This window comes from Halictus rubicundus, chromosome 11 (assembly GCF_050948215.1).
Source record: "Halictus rubicundus isolate RS-2024b chromosome 11, iyHalRubi1_principal, whole genome shotgun sequence".
Taxonomy (NCBI): Eukaryota; Metazoa; Arthropoda; class Insecta; order Hymenoptera; family Halictidae; genus Halictus; species Halictus rubicundus.
Window position 1 is genome coordinate 6,187,829 of NC_135159.1, and position 20,225 is coordinate 6,208,053.

Consider the following 20,225-nt stretch of genomic DNA (forward strand, 5'->3'; position numbering starts at 1 on the left):
CGGTAGGTAAAGCGCAAACGTAACCAGAAGGTCGTGCGAAAGCAGTCAACGTACCCACGAAGATGAAATTTCATCTAGATTAGTGCTGAGCACGGTTATGGCCCCTTAAATTCTTGCTTCCCCCACCAACCCTTTTTCGTGCAGCGCGCACATTCGTCGCGTTCGCTGGTGTCGCGTGTATTCGTTGCCCCACCGTATGTTCCTTTGTAGCGACTCACGACCGGCGAAGTGCGTCCTTTCTCCATGGTAACGATGCTTACTGAAAGGGGACAGTGGGCGCTACGGTGGGGGCGGTTTTGCCTCAATTGAGGCAAATATGCCCAGCACTGATCTAGATCAGATCTGGGCAACTTGTGGCTCGCGTGCCACAGACGACTCCTCTCCCTACTCCTGGGTCCCCCCACCAAACTCCTGTGGAGGTGATTAAAATAGTGGGGGAATTGGTACACTGGTAGTGGGAGTCGTGAAGCAACAGCGGGAAAGAAATTGCCCGGGCCTGATCTAGATATTGCAAACGGGGGATAAATACAGGGTTGCCAAATGCGAATGGCGGGAACAACAGGGAGTCTCATCGACGAAGAAGAGAAGTGGGGATATCCGGTCGCTATGATTAGGTCTGATCGCCATTGTCGTAAGGAGTGATCTATGTTTTCAGGAAAGAACCAGATCTCGAATTGGAGGGTCTCCTGAAGAGGCATTACACGACCGTGGAGTTTTTTCAGGGCACCATGATGAATGCAGTGGATCTGGAACGCGTCAAGGTACCCCCACGCCCTAGACCACCCACTATAAAACCCCACCAACCTCAAAGAACCCACCAATCAAATCGCTCCGCGCGTGGTCGCCCGCGCTTCTCATTTTCTTGCAGTATTTTAGGTTATCTCGCGGTTTTCCCTCCAGGACGCGACCAATATACATAAACGATTACGACACATGCGAAATTGGTCGCAGACGGCGGCAAACATAAGCATCAGCGTGTCATATTCATCGTCGTTCCGTGTCGTGTAAATTCACTGGAACAACCGCCATTTTGTCGTAGACTTACAACTTCGCCTAGATGCACATGCACACGTGCATACACACACGCACACACGTACTGGCGACTCGAGTACTGTGAAGTTAGGCGCATACTACCTCAACGTTGGGATATTATTATCTCTCTCTCTTTCTCTCTATCTCTTTTTCTCTCTCGTAACTACTCTGTTTTTATATTTCTGTTTCTCTCTATCACTGCTGTGTTTCAAGGTCATCGTGGAACCGCGCGTGCCACACCGCGGTCACCTAGTAGAACTAGTTGCCTTGGTGCGAAATTTGAATTTCAATAGTGCATCATGTGATTATCGCAGTTCTTTCGATACTTTCGAAGAGTATGTAGATGACTGCGTGGCACCGTGTAGCGTTGTTTCATGCAGTTTTCGGCTGTGAGGCCGTTCTTTTGAAGTGACCGATGCGGTTTGAGTGTGACAAATGGGAAAATTCTCCGGTGGAAACAGCGTTAATATTTAATGTTCCAATGACTAATAGTATATTCCTGTCATTTCTAGTTTTTGAAAGATTTTGGTTTTCGGCTGCAACAATATTTTGTGCTTTGACTATGAAAGATATGTGAATAATTCTTCAATGAAATTGTTCTATACATCAAATATACCAAATATTTTAATAACTATTACTAAATATTTTTCAGTCTATTTTGAAAATTGCGATTTTAAGACGAAATTGGCGAAGTGAATTTTGTTGTCCATTGGAAAAATATTTGCAGTTAGTTATTGAAATAATCAAGTTGGTGTCGATAACAGCAAATAATGAGTACCTAAAATGATGGTAAAAAATCGTATTTCTTAAAACTATAGCCGATAAGAATACTTGTTGGAATATTAAAGTTCTTGTCATTGATGCTCACCATTTCACTATAAAAAGCAGCAAGAAATGACTTTAAAAATGAGGTTTCCAATCGCGTAGTACATTCGAGTACATTTAAACATCCGCGAACGATATTATAAAACAATTATGTAAACTATGTCAAACATCGTTCGAACAGAACTGTAGCAACCATCCGTCCACACACTGTCGCAACCATTCACATCAGTCACTTCAAAAGCTCACCCTCACACTTCTGGGGTATGTATATAGTACAGTCATGAATGTACATATTTCTCTCTTACATATGCATAGGTTCGCACATAGGTACGCGCGTGGGTACGTACATATGTACGGATCTTCCGACAGAAGTATAGCGAATTAATTACGAAGTAGAAAGCAAACGCCTGCGACTGCATGGTATGCTGGTAATGAGCTATGAGCCAACTCAGCGTGCAGTAGAGACTTACTTAGACCTGTTTACCATGTATACTTTTTCCCATATCCTATGGCCTACGAGGGAGGCCGGCCCCCCATAGCCCCTAGAAATCTAACAGAATCGCGAATTTTACTGAAAAATTCAATCAGCACTGCGTCAAGGTGCCATTTCTCCCTTTCTCCCCCGAGAAGGGGGGAGCCGGGGTGATAAGGGATGTCCGGCGACCTTGACAATTTCTTCAAGGGCGCAGTCCGGTCAGTCAGAGGTGAACCTTTTTCATAAAATATACCATATCGGTGCCACTTAGGAAACCACCAGATCTCGAGCTAGAGGGACTGTTCAAGCGGCACTTCACCACCGTGGAGTTCTTTCGGGGGACTATCATGAACCCCATTGATCTGCAGCGAGTCAAGGTGAGCCTCAAGGACACAGATATCCAGAACCCCTTGTCCTGTCCACGAAGTAAGTGTACCGTACGAGACACCGACAGATATCTGTGTATCGTGCCGACCAACCCCGCAGGTCACCCGTCCTCCGTACGGTCGCTCGTGTGTACCCCCCCTACCGTATTGTTCGCGTGGCCACGGCAGCCATGACAGTAACTTTTAGGTGAAATTTGTCCCCCCCTCCCCCCCCGGTTATAATGTCTCTGTAACGGATCCTGGGGGGATGCTGTGGGAGGAGGTGAGATAAGAAAAAAAAAACAGGTGAAATTTGTTCAGGACCATTTATTGAATTTTCGTAACTATTAGTTATTGCAGCTTTACGTTTTCGTTAACCCTCTGTAGCTCTGTGTAGCTTTGAAGTCACATACTAGATACATCAATATTTTTGATCTAACAAAATGGTCTAACAAAATGATACAAAAGTATCTTGTGCTTTTGTGACTCCTGTTTAACCAGAGCGCATGGTTCAATGTTATGCATCGCTGTTGTCAATACTTATTGTACATATCAGAGTAAATTCAATATTTTGTTAAACTGTGAATTCATTGTTGATTTGTATCTAGAAGATGATATTTGCTATTGCCAAGGTACAGCAATTTTGTTTCGTTCGTAATAAAAAAATATTGATTTATAAATGGTTTAATTAGATAAGATCCAAAATCTAATTTATCCATTGCTCATTGCAATATTTATTATTAGGTACCCACACATTAATACTATTCACTATTTTATAGTAAAATAGGAGGTAAAATAATATTCATAATAGTATTCATTATTTCATAGTAACGAACAGTAAAATATTGATTTAAAAATTATATTTTTGAAAAACTGAAGATGATATACATGCAGTTTTCGAATTCGAGTTCAACGTATCAAAATGTATCTGGGGCACTCATGTAAAATATCTGTTTAAATATTAGATTTCTCAAAAACTAAGGGCGAGAAAGAAATCGATGTTCAGTTTTGAGTTTAGCGTATAAAATTCTATTAGAATCGTCCATTATTTAGTAGAGTATTGCATTTCTTGTGGATAATATTCACGAATTCTTTAGTTCAATATCTAGTTTGCAAGTGCAGCCACAGGCAAAAATCAAAATCAAATTTTTGCTGCTTTTATTGAATTTTATTGTGAGATTTTTCAATTGTAAAATCTGGCTGTGAAAATTGAAAAACATGAAACAAGTATATGTTTCATATCGAAATTTAAAAGTGATACCTTTTACATTAATTCAATTATGATATTTTGTCATAACTATTTTAGTAATTTCTAATTTACGAATTTATGCAACTAGTTATTTCCTAGTGCTGAGTAGTTTATGCCGAGAAATCGTTAATTTAGGAAATATTTAAGTCATAACAGTGCAAAGAAGTAGTATGAATAATTTTATTTAACAAAAACTTTTATTTCAATGGGAAATCAATGTTACCTTCCACTTTTTCAAACGGTATATGTATAGCTTTGTAGGTGACGTCAAGACGAATTTATTGACCTAAAATGCTATAACCTCGACGTGACCTTGAACTGAGAAATCGTCACGAACCTGTCGCCATAATATTTGACCTAGTTCACTGGTATTCAGAAGCAAATCTACTGGTGTAAAACCTTCTAGAAGTTATTTCTTTTATAAAAAAAAAATTAAATCATTTTTAAGCTAACAATAAATAGGAAAGTTAATGCAAAAACAATATTATTTTACTTTTTTTTATTTTCACTTCTTGTACTTGTTATTATTCTTATACTTTACTATATGATATACATATATACAGTGTTCCATACACAGTGAATATTTCTTTCACTAACTGTTAGCATTGTTTTTTGTCAAGTAGCTATAGGCGATTAAAGTAAAATTCTCGATTTCTGCAAGCAAGCGCCATTTTGTCACATACGCGTATCTCACGCGACGCATCGTTTACAGAAAATCTAATAATTAATAAACGTAACGATGGAAAAGATCGATACAATTATACTCAGTTCGTTTTTTTTTTATCAGTGTATACGTTGAATTCGAAGAGACTGTCATAGCTGCTGCTGCGAACGATCGGTAGTCGGCCCGATTGCGCAAACAGAACGGACGCTGTTATTCCAGGATGGTTGTTGCTTGTGCGTTACCTTCTATGCACATTGAGGATGTCTCACGGAACCCCTTTGACGCATTTCCTATGCTGTCATATGCTTTCGTGTCTCATCAGTCCGAAACGAATCATTCGTGTCGAATCGATTACACGCGACCCATTGTGAGCGGTCGGGATCAAACGATTACGCTATTTGGTGCACCCGAAGATACCCAGGAGTGCCTCCGCAAGACGGGTTATTCCGCAATTGCCAAATCGACCAACTTTTGCAATCGATGTCAAGGACTTTGCCCAAAATAAAAATTTTAAACATACCCTACGTCTCTGTATTTTTACTTATGAGTTGAAGAGCACAACAATTTAGCATTTTTGCAGTCGATGCTAGGCTATTTTGGCAAAGAAAAATAAGATATAGTTTAGTATCTGTTTTTATTTATTAATGAAGTACAGTATTATATTTAATCATTTAATTTCAACAATGAATCATAGTTAAATCGTTAAACTTAAAACATTTTTATATTTGCAACCCAAAAAATGTTATTGTCCAATAATACCTATATGGAAGTTTAGGGGAAGGAGGGTTTAAGTCATCACTTTACTAAGTACGAATTTGTTTGAGAAATACAAGCCGCTCAATTTTTATTTATTTTCATAAAAACGGAGATCGTACTTTTGCTAATAGGACATTCCGTAGTATAATGTATGCAAATAGACAGGGTTCAAGTCATTATCTTGTTGAATTTGAATTTGTTCACAAAATAAAAATCCCACATACAAGTACATTTCAAAATCTTTGAAAAAGTAATTTTTTAATAACCCTCCAACTTGATTCGAGTAAGTATAGATTGTTTCCTTAGTTTCGAAAGATTGCAAAATTAAACCAGTATTTTATAATTTCTTTAGTAACAAAAATAATTCTGACTATAGATCAAGACCTTTAGATTAATACAATAAATTTTCAATTTGCAAAAATATATACGGCTCTGCGCGTAAAATCATTCTTTTTTGTAAAAATAGACAAAGTTTGCGAATGTCCCCTGTTTGCTATAAATAAATTAGAAGCCGTTGAAATGATGACTTAAAACCTACTCAATTCGCATGTGCTACATGCAAATGAATTTTGGACAAAATATCCGTAACGTACACTGCGAAAATCGATCGATTTGGCACAGTTTAGTCAACTGCAGTCGCAAAACTTTGAGACTCGTCACAGTGAGAAACACATTCCCAGTCTCTACCAACACGTGTCGACATAGATACACGTGTGTACGTATTCTGGTATGGTAACTTCGTGTTTAAAAATGCCCCTTAAAGGTTGTTTGTACTTTTCGAATAGATCCATGCCTGCTGTCGATCCAGGTGGGTATGTGCTTGCTGAAGGACTAGTTTGAACGATTAGTCGTTCGTAGCAATTTTCCTTCGGTAGAGACCTAGAGTATTATGCGACAGTGAGCAATGGTCCCCTGTTATGTACAAGGTGCCCCTGAAAATCATGACAATTCCTTTTGCGAAAGTATAATGTCTCGACAACGAAGAAACAAACATCAGACAAAGCTCCCCAACAGGGTTTCACTTGCGACACAATTGATTAGATTGAAATAAAATTTGGTGCTGCACTTTTTCAGTATAACTGAAACACAGATATCATTTGTCTTCCACGATCAGGAAAATAAAAGGTGGGGTGAATTTTAACAATTTTGCTGAGGTAAAATATTGGTTTTTATGAAAAATTGTTTTTTGTGTGAGTTTCATTTAAAAATTAATAACAGTAAAAATGTAGCAGCCAAATTTGTAAAACAGCTTCCATGGTAGCTGTAACATCAATCATTTTATAGAACACAAAGTAAACTTCTCTTAAATAAAATAAATGAGGAAATTGTTACATACATATTAAACTACACATTTTCATCGACAGATTCCATAAGTTTCACTAAAAGATAAGTAACAGTCAACATGTGGCGAGTTTTTCATAATTTTTCACGATAATTACGACATCTCCAATTTTAGACGAAATTTAAAAACTTGCTGTTGAAAAAAAATAAAAAGGGAAATTTATTATATACATATTAAACGACACATATTCATTTATAAGCCCAATAAGAATCATTAAAAGATCAATGACATTAATGTTGTGACAGTGAATTTTCTTAAACAGCCTCACTGGTAACTACAAGATCTCAAATTTTTAATTAAATTTAAAAAAACTTATTTTACAGAGAACAAAAAAAAATTGTAATGCACTTATAATTGTAAACTATGTAGTCTTATCCATATGTTCTGTGATTTTCTTTGAATATGAATTAGTTGGTGTCTTTAATAACAAAATTTTGCTTACTTTCGAGAAGTTGCCAGTGAAACAATAGTTTCACCATTTCCGGTATACCCTGTACATACAAGGCGTCATTTAATAGAGGATGTAACAAGAAAACAAGAAAAATTCTGCCGGAAAAAATGAGTCGAAAACTCGGAACGAAGCTCAACTTGTCCAAGTAATTCACCTAAATTTTTCCAGAAAAGAAATCTCGTTAAAAAAAAAGAACGTTATCGTTCGACTCATTTTTGCATGTGGAACCGCTTGACATCGTTAAGTATTATAGACGCCTCGCGAAACCTGCGTTGAAACGTGTAAACGGTATGTTGTTTTGGCTGTTTACGTAGAACACTCTCTTTCGCATTGATTAAACGTAGGTCTGATTAGAAGACAGTTGATGGGCATGTTAGCAGAGCTTCGAGATTTTCCAGTTCCGCGTCTAGTTGGCGTTTGCCTATCTAAGGAATGCCAATAGAACTCGCTTTTACATTTTGTCGTTGTTGGGAAGACATTTTGGCAGCGTGTGTCGCAGGAACCGATAAGAAAAAAATCAAAAAATTTCTTGTTTCCGATAAAAAAGATTGTTAGTTGAAAATTTTCAAAGTAATGTTGTTTAAAATTGCTATATTTCCAGTGATACGCGTCGCCATTTTGTTTCTGCATACCCGCAAAGCCTACTAAAAACTGGCCTAGTAATAACGCTTTTTAACAAATCTTGACACGTAGCTCGTATTCCCCAGAATATTCGATTTCCGTCGAGTTTTTCATACGTTAGCGTCATTACATTGAAACGTCATTGTTACTGCTCCGTTATATCGTTTAGAGTCGAATCTCCCGCCGTAATCGTGACGCCGTTTAGGGCAGACAAGCTTCGAAAGTCCCGCCACAATTGGAAATTTGAAATGTACACTGTGGTTCGAAAATATCATCGTCTTGTGGATTGTCATCGCTTCATTGAATTTGTTTACAAAAAATACGGACTCTGGTGTCTTGAATGTTCGGGAAGATCGCAGAAATCCTTCAGTACTTTCTAACTTGCAATATCACAAAGTAATTTTTCAATGAAAACAATAATTTAACACGTTGCAATTGAATCTGGCAAATGGTTCTTGGTAAAAGAATTTATAAATACGTTCTTGACAAAATGTGCGAAAATTGCGAACTTTACCAGTCTGTATTTCATAAATAAATTAGAAAATGTTGACTCGAACAAACTCGAAATTTTATTTCACACATTATACGTTTGTAATTTCTACGTGTGAGGATACTTCCGGACGATAGTGTACTTTCAGCAGTTTCAAAACGATTCTTCCGCCACTTTGTTTTCCGACATTCGCCCGAGAAAAACGATTTCGGTTTCGCCGCTGCTTTCTGACTCCCGTCCCGATCCAGACTACATTTTTGACACTCCGTTAATTAATTGTCGTGCGCGACACATGGAACAAAGGCTACCGATCGGTTTTAGGTCCACGAAGCGGACGCGTGTTTGGTGCTGGCGAACAAGTACTGTCAAGATCCAGACGCAGAGGACGCGGCGAACATCATGCGCGTCATCTCCATCAAGAACTACTCGGACGACATTCGCGTTATCATTCAATTAATGCAATATCACAACAAGGTATTATCAACAAGATTATATTATTATTATTATTCGGCCGTAGAAAATTATTAGATGTACATATTACTCAGTTACTCCGTTTTACAATTAATTAGTGAAACTCTAATATAGCGAATAAACAATTTGAATGTGCAATAAAATTTCAGTTGATTTATTGTGAGGGTCACGAATTAATTTGTACACCTAATACTTTAGACCTTGTGTAAACCTTATCCTCAACTTCGATTTTCTTTAGTTAACTGTCATTTCGATGAAGCTATTGATTTAACACTGGCTCAACGTTCGCTTGATAGTTTTTTTTAATATCAATACTTAACGGCAACTACTTTATTTTCTTAACCCCTTGCACTCCTCCGCAATAACGACATTCCTAATTAACTACCTAGTGGTAATCGTAGCAATGCTATTTCTATTTTCTATTAGAATAAAGCAAACTAATAAAAAAAAAACCCGAGTTAATAAATTCACAAACATCTTCAATTTTCTCATCTCAGAAATAAATGTTTGGTTCTCAAGAGCTTCGCTTCTACAAGCACTGATTCCAATGAAGTTGAAGTCTTTCTTATTCTGTCGGCAAGAAGATTCCCTACATTACCGACTACAGAGCTGTGGAATTTTTCATTCTGGTACAGACTTAAAATCACGGACAAATTATATAATTAGATATAACATCTTATGGATTTTCATGTCCCAGGTACAGATTGAATTCCCTAGAGACATTGCATGCAATGCATTTTTCCGTCTACGATTCTGAGTTACCGACTCTATGGCAATTGCTCTAGTACAATAGCGGACTCTACCTAATTGGAACGGTCAGCAAGTGAACTACATGAGACTGCAACATAGAAAGTCCGAGGAGGCCCGATTTCACAGCGTTGCCAGCTTTCAAAGTGCAATGTTGCCAGATTGCCTTCCGGTTTCTTTCTTGCTTTTCGGGATTGTTAAAATTCAGAGGCAAATGCTTCTTAATGAGAAGTTCTTAATGGAACGCGTAGGGTATTGCCATTTTATAATATTATTGGGCATACTGACAATGAAGGCTTGAATAAATGGAGTCCCATTGTACCGACAAATTTCACACAAATTTTCTACATGTTTTGATCAAAATGTTCTCTATATATCAACCCTTTACACTCGAAGCGATTTTGTCTCAAGAGTCCAATCATTTCATTTAAAATGTCTTTTTCATTTTATCTATATGAAATTGAGTGTCATTACTTGCACCGCATTTGAATTTTTAGCAATTTGTTAAACCCAAAGACATTTAGCAATGTAGGAATTGTTTTGACTTACAGTATAGTAACTTTTAATGGTGCTTCAGAGGGGATAGTCGGGTGCTCAAGGTTAAGTATAATAATAAAAGAATGTCTCAAATTCCAATTGTACTAGTACAATACAGTGTCGAAAGGTGGTATTATAATTAGTTTGAAACTGAAAAAGTTCATACGCTTGAATTAAAAATGTTATAACTTATCTTAATCAAGTGTAGCCCTAGAGTGCAAGCACGACCAGGCTTACAAATTCATTGGACTTGCAAATTATTTTAAAAGAATGAAAAAGTTTGAATCATCGCTTCCCCATTCTCCAATTCATTTTCAAAACACAAACACATTTCCATGTTTCGCCCATTTCGTAAATAAAACTTTCAAAAGAATTCTTCACGGCGCAAAATGCCTTCCTCGCGTAACGTCGCACAAAGAAACCCGTCGTCCTCGAGGTTCTCCGCGCTCAAGCAAGTTTTATCAGCGCGAGGTAACTTTGTTGCAGGCCTACTTATTAAACATTCCATCATGGGACTGGAAACAGGGCGACGATGTAATCTGCCTCGCCGAGTTGAAGCTAGGTTTCATCGCGCAGTCCTGCCTGGCGCCGGGTTTCAGCACGATGATGGCGAACCTGTTCGCGATGCGCTCGTTCAAGACGGTCAGTAAAATGGCGGCCATCGATCCGCCACCACCTCTCATCTATGCATGTGTGAACAATGTTTCCTTAGGGTTTTTTCATGGTCGAGCAGTTCACAGTGATCGCGTGCGATGTTTTTCCTTCGTCATTTTGAAACGTCGAGGACCTCGTTAGGGTCCTCCCCATAGCATCGCCTCTCCCCTCCGCCCAGGGATTTTTCTCCGTTTCGTCTTGTTTCGAGAATTTTTCGAACGGTTTTTGATCTTTTTATGGTGGGGTATACCGTACTTTTCCCGCGCAAATGGACAAGGCGCGGTCGTTTTCACTGTGGACAATGAAACGCGAGTACCGTACATGCATAGGAGCGCGTGTGATTTAGAAATGGTTGGTTGATTGGTACCAGTCGCCCAATATACAGGCTTGGCAGAATGACTACCTACGTGGAACTGGAATGGAGATGTACACCGAAACACTGAGCCCTACCTTCATTGGAATGCCCTTTGCCAAAGCCACTGAGTAAGTCGGTTCATGACCAATCCAACAACAGCAACCTGTGGTTCTGGTTCAAGAGACTGACCCGTGGTCCCGTTGTCTATCGTGCCCTAACATCAAATCCCAGTAAAAACAGACTAAACGCAGTGTTTCATTGATAGGATCAGCTATAGGTTACCGATGTCGACGACACTTTCCTGAAACTTAGATCACATGAAACTGTATAGTAGGTATTTCTTTAACGCCATAATTTATGTGAAAGAGAAGTAAGCTAAAGGAAACCTTGAAGGAAACAAGAGCTTCTTTAATGCCGAATGACTGGGGAACTATTAGGGATAGAAGAATCGTGTAAGAGATAAATTGTACACTTTCGAACTACGATTTGACAGTGTCAAGTTTTGATTTTCCATTCTGTGAAGCTTTTCAGTAACACGGATTTTATAAAAATATACCATCTTTCATGCCCGCGTAAACAACGGCGGAATCACCAGAGAGGGGTCTCTAGTCTCTTGAATCAGAATGAAAATAAAAGGATGAAGCTTCGCCTCGCCTATGTCTCTCACTACGCTCCACTCTGCTATATACATTATATGGACTATATATGTATATCTGTATATATACATATATTATATATATACACATATATCTATACTCGATATATGTATACTTCGTATATGTACATATAAAAATATTCACATCTATATAGATACAATATTATATAATATTATATAATATAATACCAAATAATATTATCATAATATTTCCGTTTAATATTATATATTTGCTATATTCCATCATATGTATTGCATCATATTAATATAATAAATATTTATATAATCTTTATATAATATAACAATTGCCCGTATAGGTAGTGAATACTAAATGATATCATTTAATGTCACATTTAAAATGAACATTTTTGTCATTTAATATTACTTTTATTATATAATATTAATACTGTATTATTATGATAATATGTTGAACATATAGCATACAATGCAATATATGTTGACATGCAATTATTAAATTTCGTAATGTCAATATAAATATCAGATATTAATATTATTTATTCAATATTAGATATTTCTGTTTCAAATTATATATTTATTGTATTCTGTATTTGTTACGGTGTATTATAAATATAATAACTTCGTACATATAATGTTTAATATTTATTAATATATTATTATATCAAAGAGAAATGATACATAACAAATATGGAGTATGCAATACCCTACACATGTGCAATTATTATATTCTATAATATAATATTATATGGCAGAATACTAAGCAATAATGATTATAATTGAATATTATATAATATTAAATACACGATATATACGTGTATATGTGTATATATTTGTATATGTATATATACAATATGAACGTGTCAATGATACTATACAGTACCGTATCTGTGCTCTACACATAATCGATGTAAGCCACCCCCTCATCGCTTTGGTAACGTCTCAGTAATTTCACAGACTTTCTTGCAAGTTGTTTTTCCATGTACCGTTCAAGTTCAATCGTACGTACATAAAATCGCGGATTGCACGGTCATGGACAAATTTCGATATCTCGCTGGAGAACTCGCACTCGAGGGCCATCGGGACGCTGTAAGCTTCGCCTCTGCCTACCGTTTGTCAGAGAATATTTACGAATGCGGTCACAACAATAGCGTCGGTTCACAATAATATCTTCATAGGAAATGCTTCGTCGGCGATTGCATGTGAAATTTAATATCTCAGTGTACACAGTGTCTTTAATAACACTTTGCACCCACCCCCATCATCGTTATATCAAGCTAATATTTTACTCACAGAATTTTTATAATAAACGATTATTTTTCTTTCTGGATATTCTGAAAAATTAAAAATGTCTGATATTTTTATATATTGTGTATATTGTATTTTTAATATTATTTGATTTTTTTGCTGTTTATGCTTACATTTATAAGTTTTGTTATATTTTGAAAATTGTATCCAAGAATACGCAACGTAACTGCAGCCACAATTATTCAGGCACTTTAGCTGTATTAGTGATGTAGTGAGATAATACGAGAAAATTGATTGTTATTCAAAATACGATACACATGTATACCACAAATGTAATAACACTCTGAGAAAAAGGAAAGAATATACTAGCGTTTGATATTAGTAAAAATAATTCCGTGCTTGACATAACGATGATGGGGCGATGTACAAAGTTATCTAGGCACTTGTTACACCGATGTATCGGTTGTCGGAACAATACATACAACGTGTACATATGATTAACGAAGTAACATGTCTTCATGTGCAGAAGGTTTCTATGCTTTAGTAATTGACAAATTACTAAACAGTCGAATGACATTGTTCGTTGCCATGAAGAATAATGGACGGCTCACGAAATCAGGCTGATCAACCATTACATAGTTTTTCCTTTCATAAAGTAATTAAAAATTATCTAATTATCTAATTATTAAATTTTCATAAACTCCAGTACATCATAAATTCCAAAAACAATTTTTTTTATAGAATAATCTACTGACGCTGCTTTATCAACCGTGTGTGACTTCCCTTAATTTTAGAATTTGTTCTCCCAATAACGATACTCATTTTTACAAAATTCGCCACATTTTCTTTATAGACAGAAATCTTTTCTTATCGCGAGACCGCATTCAAGAAAACAAAAAGTAGTAAACATTGAAATAGTTATTATAGTGTAATAATGTGATTTTTTGAGAAAAACTGTGATTGAAAATTTTCGAGCACCTTTGATCACTTCATTGTATACATATGCTATCCGTATTTTATATATTTTTTAATGTATATTTTATATGTGTTTTACACATTTTGCATTTTGTATTATATTATTTTGTCAAATAACCGTATAATATCACAGTTACAATAATTACATTTTATTACAATTTATTTTTACATTTACAATCTACAATTACAATATATTTATAAAGTGATACTTTAAATAAGACATCTGGTTGATCAAAAAACATTTTATCTCCTCTAAAGCCGTGCTTCAAACGTATCATTAGAAATCATTACATGATCATTTTATCATTCCACGATTAAAAAGATTGTATACTAAAAAATAATGAATAACGAGAAAACGTTTACCATACTACATTTTTAAATGGGTGTGTGGTTGAATGATTCACAGGACTGATAGGATTTAGATCAGGCGTGAGTACTAATTGCTCAGTATAGCACTTCTCTGGCTTCGACAAGAGCGACTAGACCACACCCCACTTAGGGCACGCCTACCCAGATCACACCCACAGCAGCTACGCCTAATCAGGGCACATCTTACTGAGTGTACGCCCGCTTAAGGCACAACCTATTCAGTATAGGCCCATTCAGGGAACGCCTGCTCAGGACAAGCCCACTTAGGGCACGCCTACTCAGAGTACGCCACTCCTTAGTGCGACTCTAACGTCATCTGTCCCGAAATTTACTTTTATAGGGAAATCGCTTATAATCCAAACAAGGGATCAAACATCTTGCAACATCTTCGAACATCTTCAACCATCTTCCAACATTTCCAAACATTATGTAGACTTAGATATTAGATGAAAATCATCTTCGAAGGGCAAGCTAAAGAAAAGACCGTCATGCAACAAATTCCCAGCACAGTTTTCAATTCTTTCAATCGTCGTTTGCGAGTCTGCGAAAATTAGTGTTTATTCCACCAATTCCCAAAAGTGTACTATTGCGTGGCGACAAACTGGATGACCTTGAATCATCTGTGGCGCAAAGAAATGCTCATCCTTAGATCAACAATACACTAATCTAAGTTATCTCCGCAACAGAGTCATCGAAGGTAATTTATTTCATCGAGACGAAAACGTCAGGAAGAAATATTGCACATTGTTTGAACCATCGACGTGCACCACCAAACTCTGTCATCCGGAATATTTTGCAATTCAAAAAAATGTTTCCCATGGAAATTGTATAATTTTATAGGTCACAGTGTGCAACAACGATAATTTGACTCAACATTATTAATATATTTAATTAAAATTACTTTTGTTCTTATATTAATCATTTTGAAAAATTCAACTATCAGAGGCTCTTCAAAGTCGATGAAGGTCATATGTATAAATAGTATATACATAGATTTGATAAATTATTAAATCAATAAAACAAAATTTACAAAGATTTCATGTTTAAATAAACAAAATATACTTTTTATATTAAAAAAATAAGGTTGTGAATATATTAGTACCATTGTTATACACTGACCTATATAAGAATTCACGATTTTTGTGGACAATATTTTTAGGAAAATCAAATTGCTATATTTTGGATGAAAATATTAGATGGCACATCCTATAGCAGGCATGGACAATGTCAAGAGTATCGCTGCCACGCCCACTTATGGAGGAAGTAAAGTAATCCCAGGGGAAATTCAGAGCGCTTCCTGGCGCTGAGAGTGCTCCCGAGGGCCAAGGGCGCCCCGGGGCCAAACAGCGCTCTTTGCCCATGCTTGCAGAAATGTTTCCGATTTGTCATTGGCGCGACCATACGGAGGAACCGTGCCAATTTCATTGAATACGACCGCCAGTGTTGGAAGGTTTGATGATGTACGGCCCGATTGGTTGGTGTTTCAGTCGCCGGATACTCAGGCGTGGCAGAATGATTACCTGCAGGGCACGGGCTGCGAGATGTACACGGAAACACTCTCCCCGTCCTTTACCGGGATGACATTTCCCCAAGCCAGCGAGTAAGTCCTCGCTGCCATTGGTTGCCACACTTGCCAATTTTTCAATAACATCGTATTGACAGTTTTTGACAATGTACACACTGACATGCAGACATATATACCCGGAAACACTGTGCAGGAACGTTTGGACGGTTTTCCCTCCTTAACGTAGCGCGACTCGAGGTAACCAACACGTTACCGAGCAGTGCACACTGTTTCTTATTGGCTGGTCGATCGGTTCGTAACACGTGCCGTAGTAGGGCACTATTGGAGCTCTGTGGTGGTGGGGATGAAAGTGAGACGCTAAGGAGGGAATAGTGTACATTACAACAGTGACACAGGTTAGAAGTTGCGGACCAGTTGAATGATTTTTATTATATACAAAATGAAACTTTGATATCTTTATTTTTGAACATACATGCGTAGATTATTATAGTTTAGTTGCATTTTTAAAATGTATATGTATAATACAAATGATATAATATAATTTATAACTGTAACTATAGTTTCCTATTTGGGAAAATATGTTACAATATTACATTAAATACAATATTTATGTAGATGATTATATTTAATGTAATACATCATATTAAGTTACATTTTGTACATAAAGAAATATGTTAAATATAATATAAAATGTTATAATTACAATTAATCGATATGAACGCGATTGTAGTTGAAATTAAAAGACTTTTCAGTACTTAAAATTTTTATTCAAAAGGTTTTTAAGCAATACATACGGTATACAATGTACTGTAAATACATCTGTTATATACAAATATAAATATTCAATCGAATGAAAGGCTATTTTCAGCTCAATTCTATAAAATGTATAGTCTATGGAATCAAGTATTTAAAAATTAAATATTAAAAATGGTTTTATACTTTTGACCTGTGCTGCATCACAGATTTGAACAGACCACGTGACACAAACCAAAATACACAAGGGGAACACGAAAGATGATTTTTTGTCTCTATCAACATAAATACTACTTGGGACCAGCACACGTTTTATCGATTTTTATTTTTTTGAGTCTTTTCTCAATTTCTCACATCGTTATGAGGCGTGTACATACACTCGTGCCTCGGTTTTTTTCTTTTACTCCTTTTTGAACGTTCCTTCTCTTACCAGACTCTATTGTTAGTTAGAGTAGTTTTGGATTCTTTTTTATACTTTTGGTAATTTTGGAACTTTGGTATTTTGAATGTACTATGAGATTTTTCTACTACACATTATTATCGACGTTTTACTAGTGACGTTTGTTTTCAGTTTTTTTAATAAACTCTTTGCTTTTTCAGTCGACTCTGCTGGGTTATAAACCAATATTTTTTTGCTACATAGAAGTAGATATAGCGGGACGCATGCAGATCTCAACGTTGTAAAATTTAGAAATTGTTTGTTAGCAAATTGTACAAAATCGGATTTCAACAAATCTAACCAAATTGAAAAAATGTTTTGAATATTTTAATAAATCTAAATTGATAATCCGATTGCAATAAATTGATCGAAATTGTAAAATAATATTGAATAAACATAAATGTAATCGATTTGAAGGGTAGTATTGAAATAATAAAATTGAAAAACAATTTCAAATAAATATAATAATATTAAAGGGAGCTTACATAATATATTTAATAAAATAGAAAAATAGTGTATAATAAATGAAATAAATTTAATAAAATTGAAAAGTAGCTTATAATGATTGGAATAAATATAATAAAATGTGAAAATAGCTTGTAATGATTAAAATAAATTTAATAAAATTGAAAAATAGTTTTTAACAAAATTTAATGAAATTTGTAAATCACATCGAGTAAAATTAGCATTGAAAAATAGTTTCGAATGTTACGGTAGTTAATGAATTCAAGAACAATTTAAAAATAATTGGATTACTGAAAGGTTAATTTCGACCTGATAATAGATGCGCAACAAATCCACGTTCTGTACTGGATTGCATCTCCATTTAATTAGCAACGGATTGAAAGGGATCGATGAAATCTGCATGCCTCCTCCAAAAACGTGTCATGTATTTTTGTACCGACGTCTTTACGGCATTGTGCAACACCGGACAATGATAAATTATGGGGGCGGCATTTTCGAACGTGGTTCAGAGTGTTCCTTTTTTTCGATTTTTCCAAAAATATTCAACAAGGATACTCGGCAAACGAATTTCCTTTTCCGTTTTCTCCTCGTCATCGTCAGTGTTCGTCACCTACTATCGACGAAAAGTGTTCATTGTACACGCATGCCTGCTGCTCTTTACATAATTATGTGAAATTTTAATTATATCCAGTTAATTACATCAATTATAAAAATAATATGGAAATATTGTTAGGTGAGTTTGCCATCGCGAGTAATTATCCTACAATTACATCGTTTTATCAGTTTAGTAATAAAATTTCTTAGCCATTTGACAAATATCTATATTCGATTATTAAGAATAAATGATATTCGTATAGAAATTTGATTTCTTTCTTTCTGATAGGCTTTTTCAAATAATGATTTTTCGGTATGGCGTAAGTTTAGGTTTGTAATTGTTGGGTTAAGTCGTTAAATACATTCACTGAAATCATCTTTCGCCGTCGGCGTAATTAACAATTCAAGAGCCGTGTTCTATTTCGGTATGTTGAAATATTTTTATCGATTTTCGCTTTGAGTGAAAGATAGTCGATGTTAAATGAAAATAGATATCATAAAACATCCATAAAATTTTATAAAAAAATTGTATTTAGTTATTATTGTAGATTCAAAACTTAACCCAATAATTATATTTACAAATAATTAAGTATTACTGTACGATAGTATTAATCAATGATGAGTTCAGCACTGATTCAGTTTTCGATTTTTATCCGTCACTATACGCGTTTACATATTCGGAAAATTCGATTTCAAGAATGTTAATCTTTATCAAACGCAAGCTGATACAATTCATTAGGAAACGATTAATTAGAATTGAATGACCGTTTTTGGAGTCCTTAGAGACGTCTGTTTTGCTACTTTAACATAGACGCCCTCTTCGACTTGATTTCTGCACCGTAATTATTGCATGCACTACTATATCTGTCAATGCTGGGCATTATCAAGTTCTGAACTGTTTAAACAAACAAATCTTCAAAAAATACGAAAACAACAATAAACTAGAAAGTACTACTAACAATCAAACGACCGTATACAGTGAGTATCAAGAGAAAGTTTAAACAAAAATGGCAATACTATGATTTCTCTATATATGTCGCCAAGACCTGGATCATAAATGTCGCGAAATTATCCCTACTACCGCGGGGTATAACCCGTGAGGAGCCACGAAGCTCGAGTGTAAACATAACACGGGCTCGGGTATGTCTCCTGGACGATACTTGACGCTGGCAAGACATATATCGAGAATTCACTGTACACAACGTCGGAACCCCAGAAAACAACAATAAAACTTATGGCAATTTTGTGAACGTTTTTCTCGACTCCCATGCAAGCGGATCACACGAAACAAAAAGCAAAATAGTGACCGTAAACAGCTGTGTTGGTGTCATAATGTTTTCAAAATTTTCGAATAGCTGCTAAGCATCGAAAAATATTCTTTTTCTTGGAAAGCACCTCGAAAATTGCGTTGATTATAATTGGGTTGATTGATGATGAATCAAAATGATGTTAATTTTGAACTTTCTTTTGATTAAAAAAAAAAATATGTTGAACATGTCAGAAGTCAACGCTGAGTAGTTGACGAGTGTAAAGTGTTTGGATAAGTTGCGAATCCAGAAGTTTTTTAGACAGATTCTCCAAGATCGTTGCAGCTCCAACGAATCTATTTGTTTCTTCCGAATTTGACTGGCGAGCGAAAAAGTTTTCGATATCCACCGCATTGGCGCAAGCTATTTTGACCATTGAATTACGCAAGCGCACCGTTCTTTCATTCTGGATTACCCAGCACTGCTATTTAATTACGTAGGGGTAGATCGTTTCTTCGATTAATTGCACTGTTCAACATACGCTTTAATTTCTACCGTCAGCAGATGTCTCTGGAAGATTTTCGTGGGCTGAATTAAAATCTGTCAATTATTTTCCACTTCTGATGTGCAATTTTTCAAGAAATCGATGTTTAAGACAAAACGCCAACTTCGAACGAATTTTATGCTTTCACAGTAATAATTATGCGGTTTTAATTTATACAGAAGTATTCTGTGATCTCTTCCGAATAAGACAGCATAGTTTAGCGTTAAATTATTAATACGGAAATATGTTTAGAAAAAATATTAGACCGAAAAAGATATTTTCCTTACGATTAGATATTTTAGCTCTGGTTCAAGAATTTTTTACCACGAAACTGCGAAACCTATCATTGTGGGATTTTAAGGTACATTTTTTGTCGTGTTTTAACAATATTTACAAATTTT

The 20,225-nt window shown here is 35.8% G+C and overlaps 1 protein-coding gene across 37 annotated transcripts in view; it reads left to right on the forward strand.

The window, feature by feature from the left end:
* Slo (calcium-activated potassium channel slo) overlaps positions 1-20,225 on the forward strand; it is a 152,704-nt gene that overhangs the window by 86,552 nt on the left and 45,927 nt on the right. For 24 of the 37 annotated variants that reach the window (XM_076796135.1, XM_076796137.1, XM_076796121.1 and 21 more), the window contains exons 8-11: positions 2,604-2,709; positions 8,592-8,744; positions 10,512-10,667; positions 15,745-15,857. In XM_076796135.1, the coding sequence (XP_076652250.1) occupies positions 2,604-2,709; positions 8,592-8,744; positions 10,512-10,667; positions 15,745-15,857 (528 nt within the window). Of the gene's footprint in view, positions 1-655; positions 762-2,603; positions 2,710-8,591; positions 8,745-10,511; positions 10,668-11,064; positions 11,163-15,744; positions 15,858-20,225 lie in introns of all 37 variants that reach the window. The other 13 variants (XM_076796128.1, XM_076796144.1, XM_076796153.1 and 10 more) reach the window with 3 other exon arrangements.